We start from the raw sequence: 12,342 nt of genomic DNA on the forward strand, positions 1-12,342 counted from the left end.
TCCAAAATTAGGCTGTTTGGTCTCCAAATCTAAGTCCTATAATAGTCTAGCTTTCTGGGCCTCTTCCAGGTTAGGAATGTTTTTGTAGTACTAGTTTTAATTACTCTGAAACCAAATGCCAAATGTAAAGGAAAGTTGAAAAGGAAAGTACTGTACTGTATCCCAAGCATTGTGATAAGTCCTTTGCATAGATTACCTTTAATCCTAAAACAGTTTTCCATTTTATAAGTAAACCAAGGCTCAGAAAGGTTAAGTACTTGCCCAAGATTACACAACTAGTAAGCAGCTGAGTAAAGATTAAAACTGACTCCAAAGTACCTTCTCTGTATTATTTCATGCTGTGTCCAACAGTGTTAGATACCTAAAGCTAACGTCTAGCTAACTAGTGCCACGTTCTTCTGTTTAGCCGACCGTGAAAGTCGCTATGAGGAGGAAGAGGAACAGAGTCGCAGTATGAGCCGGAAGAGGAAGGCATCTGTGCACAGTTCAGGCCGAGGCTCTAACCGAGGTTCCAGACACAGCTCTGCGCCTCCCAAGAAAAAGAGGAAGTAACTTCGGAACTTTGGCCCTCAGCTCCATTCTTCCTTCAGCCAATCCCTGAAAATTTTACATGACATAGAAACTGTATTTTTCCTTTTTTTCTTTTGAAGTTTTGCCATTTGTGTTTATGGGTTTAGGGGGCCATTTGTGCGGACCAATCTACTTGGGGAATTCCAGGCCCACCAGGACACGTGCCAATGGCCCCATCCAGATGGCAAGGGAGGAGGTGTTCTTGAAGAAGGGCAGAGGCTTCCGCTGTTAATAAATACCGTTTCGTTCCTCTCTCTTCCTGTCACCTTCTGCCAGGACATCGTTGGCTTCTGACATCTTATTCTTTGATGTCTCAAAGCCGTATTTCCAAGACATTGGTACAAGGTCCCCCTTAACTACCTGTACCATGGTTCTTGACCAGCAGATTCAATCCTCCATCCTACCCTACTGCCATGATCTTCCTCACATCTCTTTAAGTTCCATCTTTGCAGTACTCAAGAAAAGGTTCTTGGAATTTGCTAATGGTGTAAACCATACAACTTGAGCTAGTGAGTCTGATCAGGCTGGTACCTCCATCTGAGTTCTCCTGCTTTCTTGCCTCATGCAGATTCTGAGGTATTTCTGCTGCCTTGGAAGACATAAGAAGCAGTGATACTCCCTGGCTTGGTTTCATCTTCTTTACAAATTCACACATGGTACAATGGTAGAAGCAGAATTACCACTGTTTTTTTTTTTTTCTGATATATGAGGAAAAATGGCTGTGTCTCATGTACTGCTTCTAGTGAAAATCTAGAAGGAGGCTCGAAGGAGTCAACATTTAGATCTGGAAGGGGTAAGTCGTGCCTTGGGCCTAGAATACCCTGACGAGAAAAGAGAAGAGGAAGAGAGGCCACATCTACAACACAGCCTCTCGTCACTGCTGCTCCTTGTTTTTACTTGTCTCGCATTGTCCTGTATTTATCACAATTTCTGTTGAACAGCTTTTTAAGTATTTGGGGAGTTTATCTTGCCATCCTCTCCCTCCTGGTTCTCTCTGCACCCACCTGTCCCACTGCAGTTCCTTCTGTGTTCTGTGACTTTAAGAGAAGAGGGGGGGAGGGGTCTCGGATTTTGTTTGTTTGTTTGTTATTTTCTCCTTAGCAGTAGGACTTGATATTTTCAATTTTGGAAGAACTAAGAGATAATAAACTGTGGGTTTTTTTTGTTGTTGTTGTTGTTTTGTTTTTGTAAATTCACCTTCTGTGACAGTTCTTTTGCAGTTCCTGAAAGCAAGCCTGCTTCTCGCCTGGAAAAGTACCAAGCCATTAGAGAATAATTTCCTTAATCCAGCTAATATCTCAGAAAGAAACTTTCATCATTCTAAGCTTTCATCATTAGCTTGAGACATCATAGTAAACCAAATTCATGGTAGAACAAGTTGCTTTATAAGAGACTTTTTACTATGGTTCCCTCAGGGTTTAGAATGGAATAGCACTTGCCCATCACAGAAACACATCTTCAGTCATCTCCTTGTAAATAGCATGGAGGGCGGCAGCAGCTTGAAGGGACACCTTCAGCCTTCCTATGGGGGTAGCCTGATCTTCAGGGCTAACAACTGTTGGGAAAGGAAAAAGAAACATGTCAGACAGCAGTGTCATTCATTGAAAAACAAACACTTAAATACCTGGTATTTTCCACATTAAGTGCTGGGGATACTAAATAAAGTTATACCTCATATTTTAGTGGGACTCAGTCTGCTGGAAGACGATGGAAAACACACAGTCATTACAGTATAGTATGGTAGGTGCTGTGATGAAAACTCTAGGTGCTTTGGGAACACATAGAAGTGGCACCAAATCCAGAATGCAGAATCGGAAAAGGCTTTCTGGAGACAATCCATTAGTCTTCAAAAAGTAAAAGATATTCTAAGCACGTACAGCATGTGCCAAGATAGGAGGACAAGTTTGGAAAACTGTAAGAAATGGCAGAAATGAAGCTGTACTGATAAGCAGGAGCCAGAGCACAAGCCATTTGTCTTGTAAGGAATGTGGTTTTAACTGAAGGGGTTAGAAATTACAGTTTTTTAATTGGGTTCTAGAAAAGTGGGTCCATTCTTTGGGGAATATATTCCAAGGGGGCACAAGTAGATCAGGGAAGGTAGTCATGAGGCTGTTGAGTGAGTAATTCAGGAGAGAAAAAAAGGGTTCTGAAGTTTAACAGAGGAGGTGGGGACAGATTCAGAACACTTAAGAGGTAAAATTAATAGGATTTTATGATTGAAATGTTGGGAGTGAAGAGATTAGAATCAAGCATGACCATTCTGGGTGGGTAAGAGGAAACAAGGTACACAGTTTTCAGAACACAGTCAGTAAGGGCGGCGAGAAAGTCTGATGTTTAAATTTGAATGAAATCAAAACAATGTGTCTTTTCAAAATTTCCATGTCTCAAACACTGGAGATTCATAATAGATTCTAGTTGTCAGGAGGTATGTGGGCTAAGGTACACAACTGATTACATTCATACTTGATCTAGAAATAAATATAGCTGTAGGGATTTCAATCCAGATTGTCTCATCAACTTTGTAGTGGTAATTATGTATTAAAGGTAAAACAAAATGTATTCACTATTAGGATGATTTCCTTAGACATAAATGGAACTGAGGAGCACAGAAACGTATCACTCACTGTCTAGCTCTTGCTCTTGGATGTCTCTTCCCGATTCCAGGATCTGCCACAGTTCCAGATATGCGTAGCCTACTTCTTGACATTCTTTCTTTTCCTCATTCATAGGGTCACTTACCACTATAAACTTTAAACTAAAGGGGGAAAAAAATCCATTTAACTCAGTACTGCTGATACCGTTAGGCTTAAAAAATAATAATTTTTAAAAAAAGATAAAAGTAACCATAAATTATACATTGTATTTCCTGAATCCCTTTCTTCCATTTTACAAGACTACAACAGCAAAAGACTGAGAAATCGTTTTAATTTAAAGTAACAGGTCTGGAAGGAACTAAGGCTTGAGGTATCAAGTAGTTGATCAAGTTGTCTCAACTGTTGAGATATAATTCCTTTTAAGATGGTTTACAGTTTTGCTGAAAGATTTGAAATGGGCAGTGGAGGTGTTGAACAAAAACCAAGATTATGGAAGTTAGAAGAGGTTTTACACTTCTAAATAAAAGTGTTATGCCAAGCCTGAGCAGAGTAAAGGAAATGGAAGGAATACAGAGTTGCAAAATGAATATAAAAGGTGTATTCCTTAGAGTTGTAAGTCTTGGAAGATGATACTGTAAAGAACACAGCACAGTTCCTCCTAAGCAGTGAGCAGTTAACAGCAATTACAGGATCCACCTCATACCAGAATCCACCGATGCTCAAGTCCCTTATATAAAATGGTGTAGGATTTGCATCTAGAATATACTTTAAATCACCTCTAGATTACTTATAATACCTAATACAGTGTAAATGCTATGTAAATAGTTGTAAATACAATGTAAATGTTACATAAATAGTTGCCGGTACATGGCAAAGTTAAATTTTGCTTTTTGGAACTTCCTAGAATTGTTTTTTCAAATATTTTTCATCCACCATTAGTTGAATCCACGGATGCGGGGGGAACCTGCAGATAACAGAAGGCTGACTATTATTACCATAACTTAGTCTAGCAAAGAATGATATTGAGTTCCAGAAACTGATACCTATTAAATTTTTTGAGGTAAAGTTTACATAACATAAACTTACTATTTTAACCATTGTAAGGTGTACAATTCAGTGTTTCTTAGTATAATCACAATGTTGTGCCACCATCACCACTATCTAATTTCAGATCACGTTCATCACCACAAAAAGAAATCTATACCCATTAAGCAGTCACTCCCCACTCTTCTCTCCCTCAGTCCTGGTGACCACTAATCTACTTTCTGTCTCTCTGGATTTGCCTATTCTGGACATTTCATATTCCTATTAATTTTTTAAAAGCTAACATTGGTGGCTAATAGAAAGTGCTAAGGGAGCAAGAATAGCACCAAAAATTCAAGCGTTTTAAGTCACAGCTAAACGCGATTAAGCTGAAAAGAAGAAATCCTGAAAGTGATGCATTCACAGTCATTAAGCAATATTCGTTTGTGATTATGTTTCTGTATCCGTAGTGAGAACTTCAACAAAGCAAAGGGATAATACTGACTCCTCCACCCATTTTCCCAGGAAATGTATGGTAACTCACATCACCGCATCACGTGCACAATAGCAAGTGCTTTAGGTAAACTATGTTATTTCAGTATCATCCTCACCGGAGCCTTCAAATTAAATAATACGTCAAACATCACAGAGCTAGTAAGTGGAAGAGTCAGGATTCAGAACCAAGTCTGTGTGATTACAAAGGCAATGTTCTATCTGCTATATCATACAGGCAAAAAGAAAATCAAAGGTAAAATCAATTGAAATCAAATTGAGCAGAAGATCACAAAAAGAAAAGAAAAAGATTACCACTGTAAAGGAATAAAGGAAGAGAGAGTTGTAGGAATGCTGAGAGGAGAAAAGAAAAAGCTAAATTTAACATTAACGCAAAAGAGAAACGACCAAATCTCTTTCCATTTCCAAAAGTTACCAGTAAGCTTATATCTGTTTAAGTCCACCGTGATACTGAAGTCAGATTCACGGTTTATTTCAACTGGCTCCTTTTTCAGTCCTTCTTAGGACTAACTGGAGACAAAGTAAATGCAAATTAAATAAATTTATTGGGCTGTTAGAAAAGTAATGGATTAGAACACCAGTCCCATACTACTTCTTACCCACACACACGAAAAGGAGGTAGGGTTGCCAGATTTTGCCAAAAACAAAAGAAAACCCAGATGTCCACTTAAATTTGATTTTCAAAATTCAGCTAAATGAGAAATTTTTTAGTCTATATATATATATATATATATATATATATATATATATATATCTCCCATGCATTTCATCTGGAACCTCTAAAAGGAGGGCTTCTCAGATTATATGAATAATGACAATTGGCTTTCCTAAAACTTAGGGCAGACCCAGAATTTACTTCAAAGTATTTCTGTAGAGAAATCATTTTTAAGTCAAAAATAAAATTGCTATTATAAAGGCATAATATTCGGTAAGCTAGCAATGGTATGGTACTATGTTTGAGAGAAATTAATCAAATTATCCTAGAGTGTCAAGGCGTTTTGTCCTTTCCGTAGGGGGCACTAAGTATTCAAGTAAATTGCTGCCTCAAAAAAAAAAAAAAAAGTGCTTATCAGGGGCTGGCATGGGTGAGAAATGAACTAATCCTGTGAGATGATATAATTTACCAGGTAGTTAGTCACAAACATAAATTAGACTCAAGTAGATGGGAAATTCATTAGGAGTATATTAATATGAAAGAAGTTATTAAAATATTCTATATCACCACAAAGCCAAACTCAAACTCCTAAATTCCTGTGTGACGTCTCCGTCTCCTGTCTGAATTTCAAAGTGGGAAGCAGATGCTTACTGTCCTCGCTCAGGATCTTGTCCAGTCAGCATGGCGAACAGAAACTGCCTTCGGTCTTTTTGCTCCACTGGGTCCAGGTCTATCACTGTATTAAGGGTTAAGTGGGGAAAAAAGCAAAGAATCATATACTGTTGCTATTTGGGCACTAAAACTTTCATAAATGGTATGTGTAAAACATTGATATAAAGCAGACACTGGCAAAATTGGGCCCATGAGCCAGCTACCTGTTTTCATAAAGTTTTGTTGAACACAGCCATCTGTTTACATACTATCTGTGGTGGCTTTCCAACTACAATGATAGAGTTGAAGAGTCGTGACAGAGACTGGCCCACAAAGCCTAAAATGTTTACTATGTGGCCCTTTAAGAAAATGCTTCAACCACTGATATAAAGGAAGCCTTACACTCTGTGTTGGAAGCTGTCCTGCCAAATGCCAGGATAAACATGCTCCCACCACTGCCCAACTGGAAGAATTCTAGGAGACTGATTTTTTTTTTTTTTTAAGGCCGCCTAGAGATTTGGATTTTGAGGTAGGTTCAACTCAAGGTCTCAACATCCATTCCCCTCTTCCTCTTCATTTCTACATGGGACTGTTGCAGACAAATAAATTAGCCTATGTTTTCCAGTCTCTATTTTAGCTAGGTTTGGCCACATGATTGAGTTCTGCCCACCGTGGTGTGTGAAACTGGGAGGTAGCCTTCCTTTCTGCAGCTGCTATTAAGGACCGTGAGGCATCTGAAAGGATGGAAGACAGGCACGAGGGGGACAGGAAGGCAAGATGGGAGTTTGGATCCCTGATCCTGATCACGTGGCCTCAACCCTGGACTGCCCACCCTTGAGCTCACTTTACACAAGTGAGGGAAAAACTTCTATCTCCTATGATGTAAAGAAAGAATATACTTTTTTAAAGGGTTGGCGGGGGGGTGAGTTGGGGGTGGGGAATAGAGAACAAGAAACAGCTTTTAGAAATTTAAAATAAATACCTAGTCAATGACTGGAAGATAAAATTAAGAAAATCACCCCCTCCAAAAAAAAAAAGGAAGAAAAAAACAGAGGTAGAATTATAGGAGAAAAGTGATAAAATTAGAGGATCAGTTTGGAAGATCCAAAATTCTACTAAGAAAATGAGAAAATGTAGGGGGAAAAAGTTATCAAAGAAATGCAATAAAATTTCCCAGAACTAAAAGCCATGAGCTTCCAGATTTAAAGAGCCCACTGAATGGCCGGAACAATTAAAGAAAATATATGCACATTATTCTGAAATTTAAGAACACTAAAAACGAAGAAAAAATGTTAAAGTCCTCTGGGGAGGTAGAGGGTAGTCTTCATACAAGCGTTAGACTCCAGGCCTGGACCCAAAGACCATGGACCAACTGCTTTGACATTCTGAATGAAAAATGTTTTCAACATACATTTTTATACTTGGTCTAATTATCAATCAAATATATGGGCAGAATTTTCATGCATGACTATCTCAAAATATTTACTTCCAGTGTATTCTTTCTTTAAAAGCTACTAGAAAATATGATCCATTAAAATATAATAAATCAGAGGGTGACACATGACCCAGGAGATAAAACATCCAGTATAAAATAGAATTAAATTAAACTCTACAAATGGCAGCAGTGGGATAATAGCTGAACAGTGTGCTAAAGAGGAACAAGAAGATAAAGAGAGCTCTTCAGGAAAAAAAAAAAAAAGATAAATTATTTGACAGGTTTGATTATTTGAAAATTTAAAAGGCTTCTGGAGGATGTAGAAAGAATCCCAACAGGTATAATGAAAACAAAGCAAATGAAAAATTGAGACAAACAAAATATAAACAAGAAAGAGACTATAATCATGGTGTAAAACTTGGCCCTGCAAGACTGTTTACACATCCATAATAATAGAAACAATTACGATTAATTAAAAATTAAGTTTAAATTATGATCCAACTATATGGGAGCACGGGTGTGATACAAGAGAGATGTTTTATTTGCCAAGATAGGAAGTCAACAGATAATGTCTGAATCAGGAAATGAATTAGTGAATCAGGAAATTGCAATAGAATCATTTCTCAGAAACATGGGGTTAAATAACAGAAGAAATAGCAGAAAAAGTGAAAAGTGGTGTGGTGGACTGAGGGGGGTGGTCAGGGAGGGGTGAGAGGGAGTGATCTGCAGAGAAAGAGTGGAGCAAAGGACTATATTTTAATCAAAAATCTTTTTAAGCCTATTTGATATTTTAAAACCATATGCATATATTACTTTGATAAATAAAAGAAAATAAAACAGTAGGGTCCACTCCAACAGAAGTCCAGAGTAGTTTGGACCCCTCAGACTAAATGACTGTCAGCCTCCTCTCCTGGCTGTTCACCAGGGATGCCTCACCCTTGCTAAAGTGGAAGTGGATCTCTTCTCCTGCTCTTGGTTTCCTCAGGGACACTGGAGTCTCCGTCTCCGACAAGGGTAGATCGTAGAACTTGTATTCCACGTACACCTGTTTTACATTCTCATCACACATCACTTCAGCCTCTGGGTGGAATGCCAGGGAGATGATTTCAATGCACATCTTCTCTGAACCCTGACAAGGAAAATATTCATTTCCTATAGGTTAGAGATGCCAGTGTTTATACTCCATCTAATTAACATATTACTCTCTAGGGATCAATCACAGGGCATATTCCACCTAACATATTACTCCTCGAGAATCAATTTATAGGTACCTTAAACTGGCACCAAGAGACCACCTGACTGAACTGCCACCACTAACCATGGGTAATTTGTAAAGAGAATCCAGTTCCTCTATCTCCCAGTCCAGTGAATCAATTCTCCAGATCAGCCTTTCTCAGCCATTGCCACATACAGAAAGAATCAAGAAACTTTCTGAACAGATCGTTTCCTTAAACTTTCTCCATGAAAACCAATCCATCTTTTTCCTGCAGTTAGGTCCTAAGAGACCTGTCAACTGAGCAGTTGTTTTAGCCACTAAAGCCAAGAGCTGCCCAGTGCTCCCTGTATCCCAACCAACCCCCCACCAAGTACATGACACGGAGCAGGCCATTAGACCACCCTGCCCTCTCACGGCAACTCCAGTTCTTTGAGCTCTGCTTCAGAGTTGCTGCTACAGCCGCCATCCCCTCCTTTAACGTCCCTGTGTCCACTTTCACATTAGGGATACCAGGAGGAGGGCTGACATCATGATAGTTTCAAGAAATAAACTGAGGTCAACATTAAGTCCCCCACCTTGTACAGTGTAGCAGCAAGTCAGTGTCGTGACACTAGCAAGGAGTCAGTCCAGGGTGGCCCTATAACCACAGTTCTCCCTTTCATCTGTGAGTGCCCTCAGGGCTGCTTCTCTCCTCCAGGTCGCCAGGCCAATGTCCTCACTTCTCCAAATCTGCCCCCCACCACCCATCTTTTCTTCCCTTAGGAAGCAAGCAGAGCTCCTGTGCCCTCTCCTAGGAAGTTCAGTGGGCAATATTTCTCAACAAATCTGCATCAAAATAATCTGGGTGCTTCTTAAAAATAAAGACACTTGGGCTTCCCTGGTGGTGCAGTGGTTGAGAGTCCGCCTACCGATGCAGGGGACACGGGTTCGTGCCCCGGTCCAGGAAGATCCCACATGCCGCGGAGCAGCTGGGCCCGTGAGCCATGGCCGCTGAGCCTGCGCGTCCAGAACCTGTGCTCCGCAACGGGAGAGGCCACAACAGTGAGAGGCCCGTGTACCACGAAAAAGAAAAACACACAAACAAACAAAAAACCGTAAAAAAAAGAGTGGCAGGTTGGATTAAAAACAAAACAAAAAACCAAGAACCTACAATATGCTGCTTAGAAGAAATGCACATCAGGATGAAAGACACACACAGACTGAAAGTGAGAGGATGGAAAAAAGATTGCATGCAAATGGAAACAAGACAGTGGGGGTAGTGATACTCATATCACACAAAACAAACTTTAAAATAAAGTCCAGGACTTCCCTCGTGGCTCAGTGGTTAAGAATCTGCCTGCCAATGCAGGGGACACAGGTTCAAGCCCTGGTCCAGGAAGATCCCATGTGCTACGGAGCAGTTAAGCCTGTGCACCACAACTACTGAGCCTACTCTCTACAGCCCGCAAGCCACAACTACCGAGTTCGTGTGCTGCAACTACTGAAGCCCGTGCACCTAGAGCCCATGCTCCGCAACAAGAGAAGCCACCGCCATGAGAAGCCCACGCACCACAACGAAGAGGAGCCCCCGCTTGCTGCAACTAGAGAAAGCCCGTGCACAGCAGCAAAGACCCAATGCAGCCATAAATTAATTAATTAATTAATTTAAAAAAGAAAGTCCATAAAGAAAGACATAGAAGGACATTATATAATAATAAAGGTATCAATACAAGAAGAGGATATGACACTTATTAACATTTATGTGCCCAATATAAGGGCACCTAAATATATAAAACAAATACTAACAGACATAAAGGGAGACACAGACAGGAATACAATAATAGTAGGAGAATTTAACACCCCACTGGTATCAAGAGACAGATCATCCTGACAGAAAATCAATAAGGCAACAGAGGTCCTAAGTGACACATTAGACCAGTTGGACTTAATTGATAATGTACAGGACACTACAGCCAAAAAAGTTAGAATACACATTCTTTTCAAGCATGCACGGAACATTATCTAGGATAGACCACATATTAGGTCACAAAACAAGCCTCAACAAATTTAAGAGGATAAAAATTATTTCAAGCATATTTTCTGACCAAAAGGGTATGAAACTAGAAATCAACCACAGAATGAAAAACGGGAAAAGAATGAACACAAGGAGACTAAACAACATGCTACTAAAAATCCAATGGGTCAAAAATGAAATCAAAGAAGAAATCAGAAAATACCTCAAGACAAACAACAACCTTACACAAGCACAACCTTACAAAAATCTATGGGATGAAGCAAGAGCGGTTCTAAGAGGAAAGTTCATAGTAATACAGGCCTTCCACAATAAACAAGAAAAATCTCAAATAAACAACCTAATGTACCACCTAAATGAATGAGAAAAAGAAGAAGAAACACAACCTAAAGTCAGCAAAAGGAAGGAAATAATAAAGATCAGAGAGGAAATAAAATACAGACAAAAAATAAAATAAAAAAACCCAGAGCTGGTTTCTTGAAAAGATAATCAAAACTGACAAACCTATGGCCAGGCTCACCAAGAAGAAAGGAACCAAATAAACAGAATAAGAAATGAGAGTGGAGACATAACAACTAATAGCACAGAAATACAAAATATTCTAAGAGACTACTATAAACAGTTGTATGCCAACATACTGGACAACCTAGAAGAAATGGACAAGTTTCTAGAAACATACAGCCTGATAATATATGTATACATATAGCTGATTCATTTTGTTGTACAGCAGAAACTAAAACAACATTATAAAGCAATTATACTCCAATAAAGATATAAAAATAAATAAAAAATAAAAACAAAAAAACACATAAAAATCAACACTTTTATTTCATGCTGGAGCCATCAATGAAGCAAACCTAGGGGCAGAATAAAGATCCTGGTCATAGCAACCTACTGGTTTGTGGTAGTCACCTCTAAGATGGTCCCCAATGATCCTCACCTCCTACATACCCTCCTACATTGAATAAGACTGACCTCGCTACAAACAGGATACTGTGGAAAGGAAGGAGTGTGACTGCTAAAGCTGGGTTGGCAAAGACGTTGTGACTTCTGCCTTGCTTGCTCTTGGAGCCTTCACTCTGACTGAAGCCAGCTGCTGTGTCCTGAGGACACTCAAGTAGCCCATGGAGAGGGAGGCTCAAAAGGTGATGAACTGAGGCCTCCTACCAACAACTAGCACCATGTGAGGGCACCATCTTGGAAGTGGATCCTCCAGCCCCTGTCAAGCCTCTAGATGACTGCAGCTCCAACTGACAGCTTGACTGCAACCTCCCAGGACACCCTGAGCCAGAACCACACAGCAAAGCCACTCCCAGTTTCCCGACATTAAGAAACTGTGTGAAAATAAATGTTTGCTGTTGTTGTAAAAAGAGAACAAGGGCTTCCCTCGTGGCGCAGTGGTTGAGAGTCCGCCTGCCGATGCAGGGGACACGGGTTCGTGCCCCGGTCCAGGAAGATCCCACATGCCGCGGAGCGGCTGGGCCCGTGGGCCATGGCCACTGAGCCTGCGCCTTCGGAGCCTGTGCTCCACAACGGGAGAGGCCACAGCAGTGAAAGGCCCGCGTACTGCAAAAAAAAAAAAAAGAGAGAACAAAAACAAACAAAAAAACTGAGTCAAGAACAAACAGATGATTTGAACAGACCAATCACTACAGTGAAATAGAATCTGTAATT

General features: G+C 40.0%; 2 protein-coding genes across 2 annotated transcripts in view; one reads left to right on the forward strand and one right to left on the reverse strand.

Annotated features, from left to right (window-relative positions):
* SUPT16H (SPT16 homolog, facilitates chromatin remodeling subunit) overlaps positions 1-1,761 on the forward strand; it is a 33,815-nt gene extending 32,054 nt beyond the window's left edge. The window contains exon 26 of the mRNA XM_079911909.1: positions 407-1,761. Within this exon, the coding sequence (XP_079768035.1) occupies positions 407-552 (146 nt within the window). The 3' untranslated portion in view covers positions 553-1,761. The remainder of the gene's footprint in view (positions 1-406) is intronic.
* Positions 1,762-1,847: 86 nt separating this feature from the next.
* RPGRIP1 (RPGR interacting protein 1) overlaps positions 1,848-12,342 on the reverse strand; it is a 56,723-nt gene continuing 46,228 nt past the window's right edge. Inside the window, exons 19-22 of the mRNA XM_079911932.1 lie at positions 8,378-8,570; positions 6,007-6,091; positions 3,195-3,325; positions 1,848-2,125 (exon numbers count right to left, since the gene is read on the reverse strand). Coding sequence (XP_079768058.1) covers positions 2,013-2,125; positions 3,195-3,325; positions 6,007-6,091; positions 8,378-8,570 — 522 coding nt within the window. The 3' untranslated portion in view covers positions 1,848-2,012. The remainder of the gene's footprint in view (positions 2,126-3,194; positions 3,326-6,006; positions 6,092-8,377; positions 8,571-12,342) is intronic.

The sequence above is a fragment of the Stenella coeruleoalba genome (genome assembly GCF_951394435.1).
Source record: "Stenella coeruleoalba genome assembly, chromosome: 2".
In the NCBI taxonomy this organism is placed as follows: Eukaryota; Metazoa; Chordata; class Mammalia; order Artiodactyla; family Delphinidae; genus Stenella; species Stenella coeruleoalba.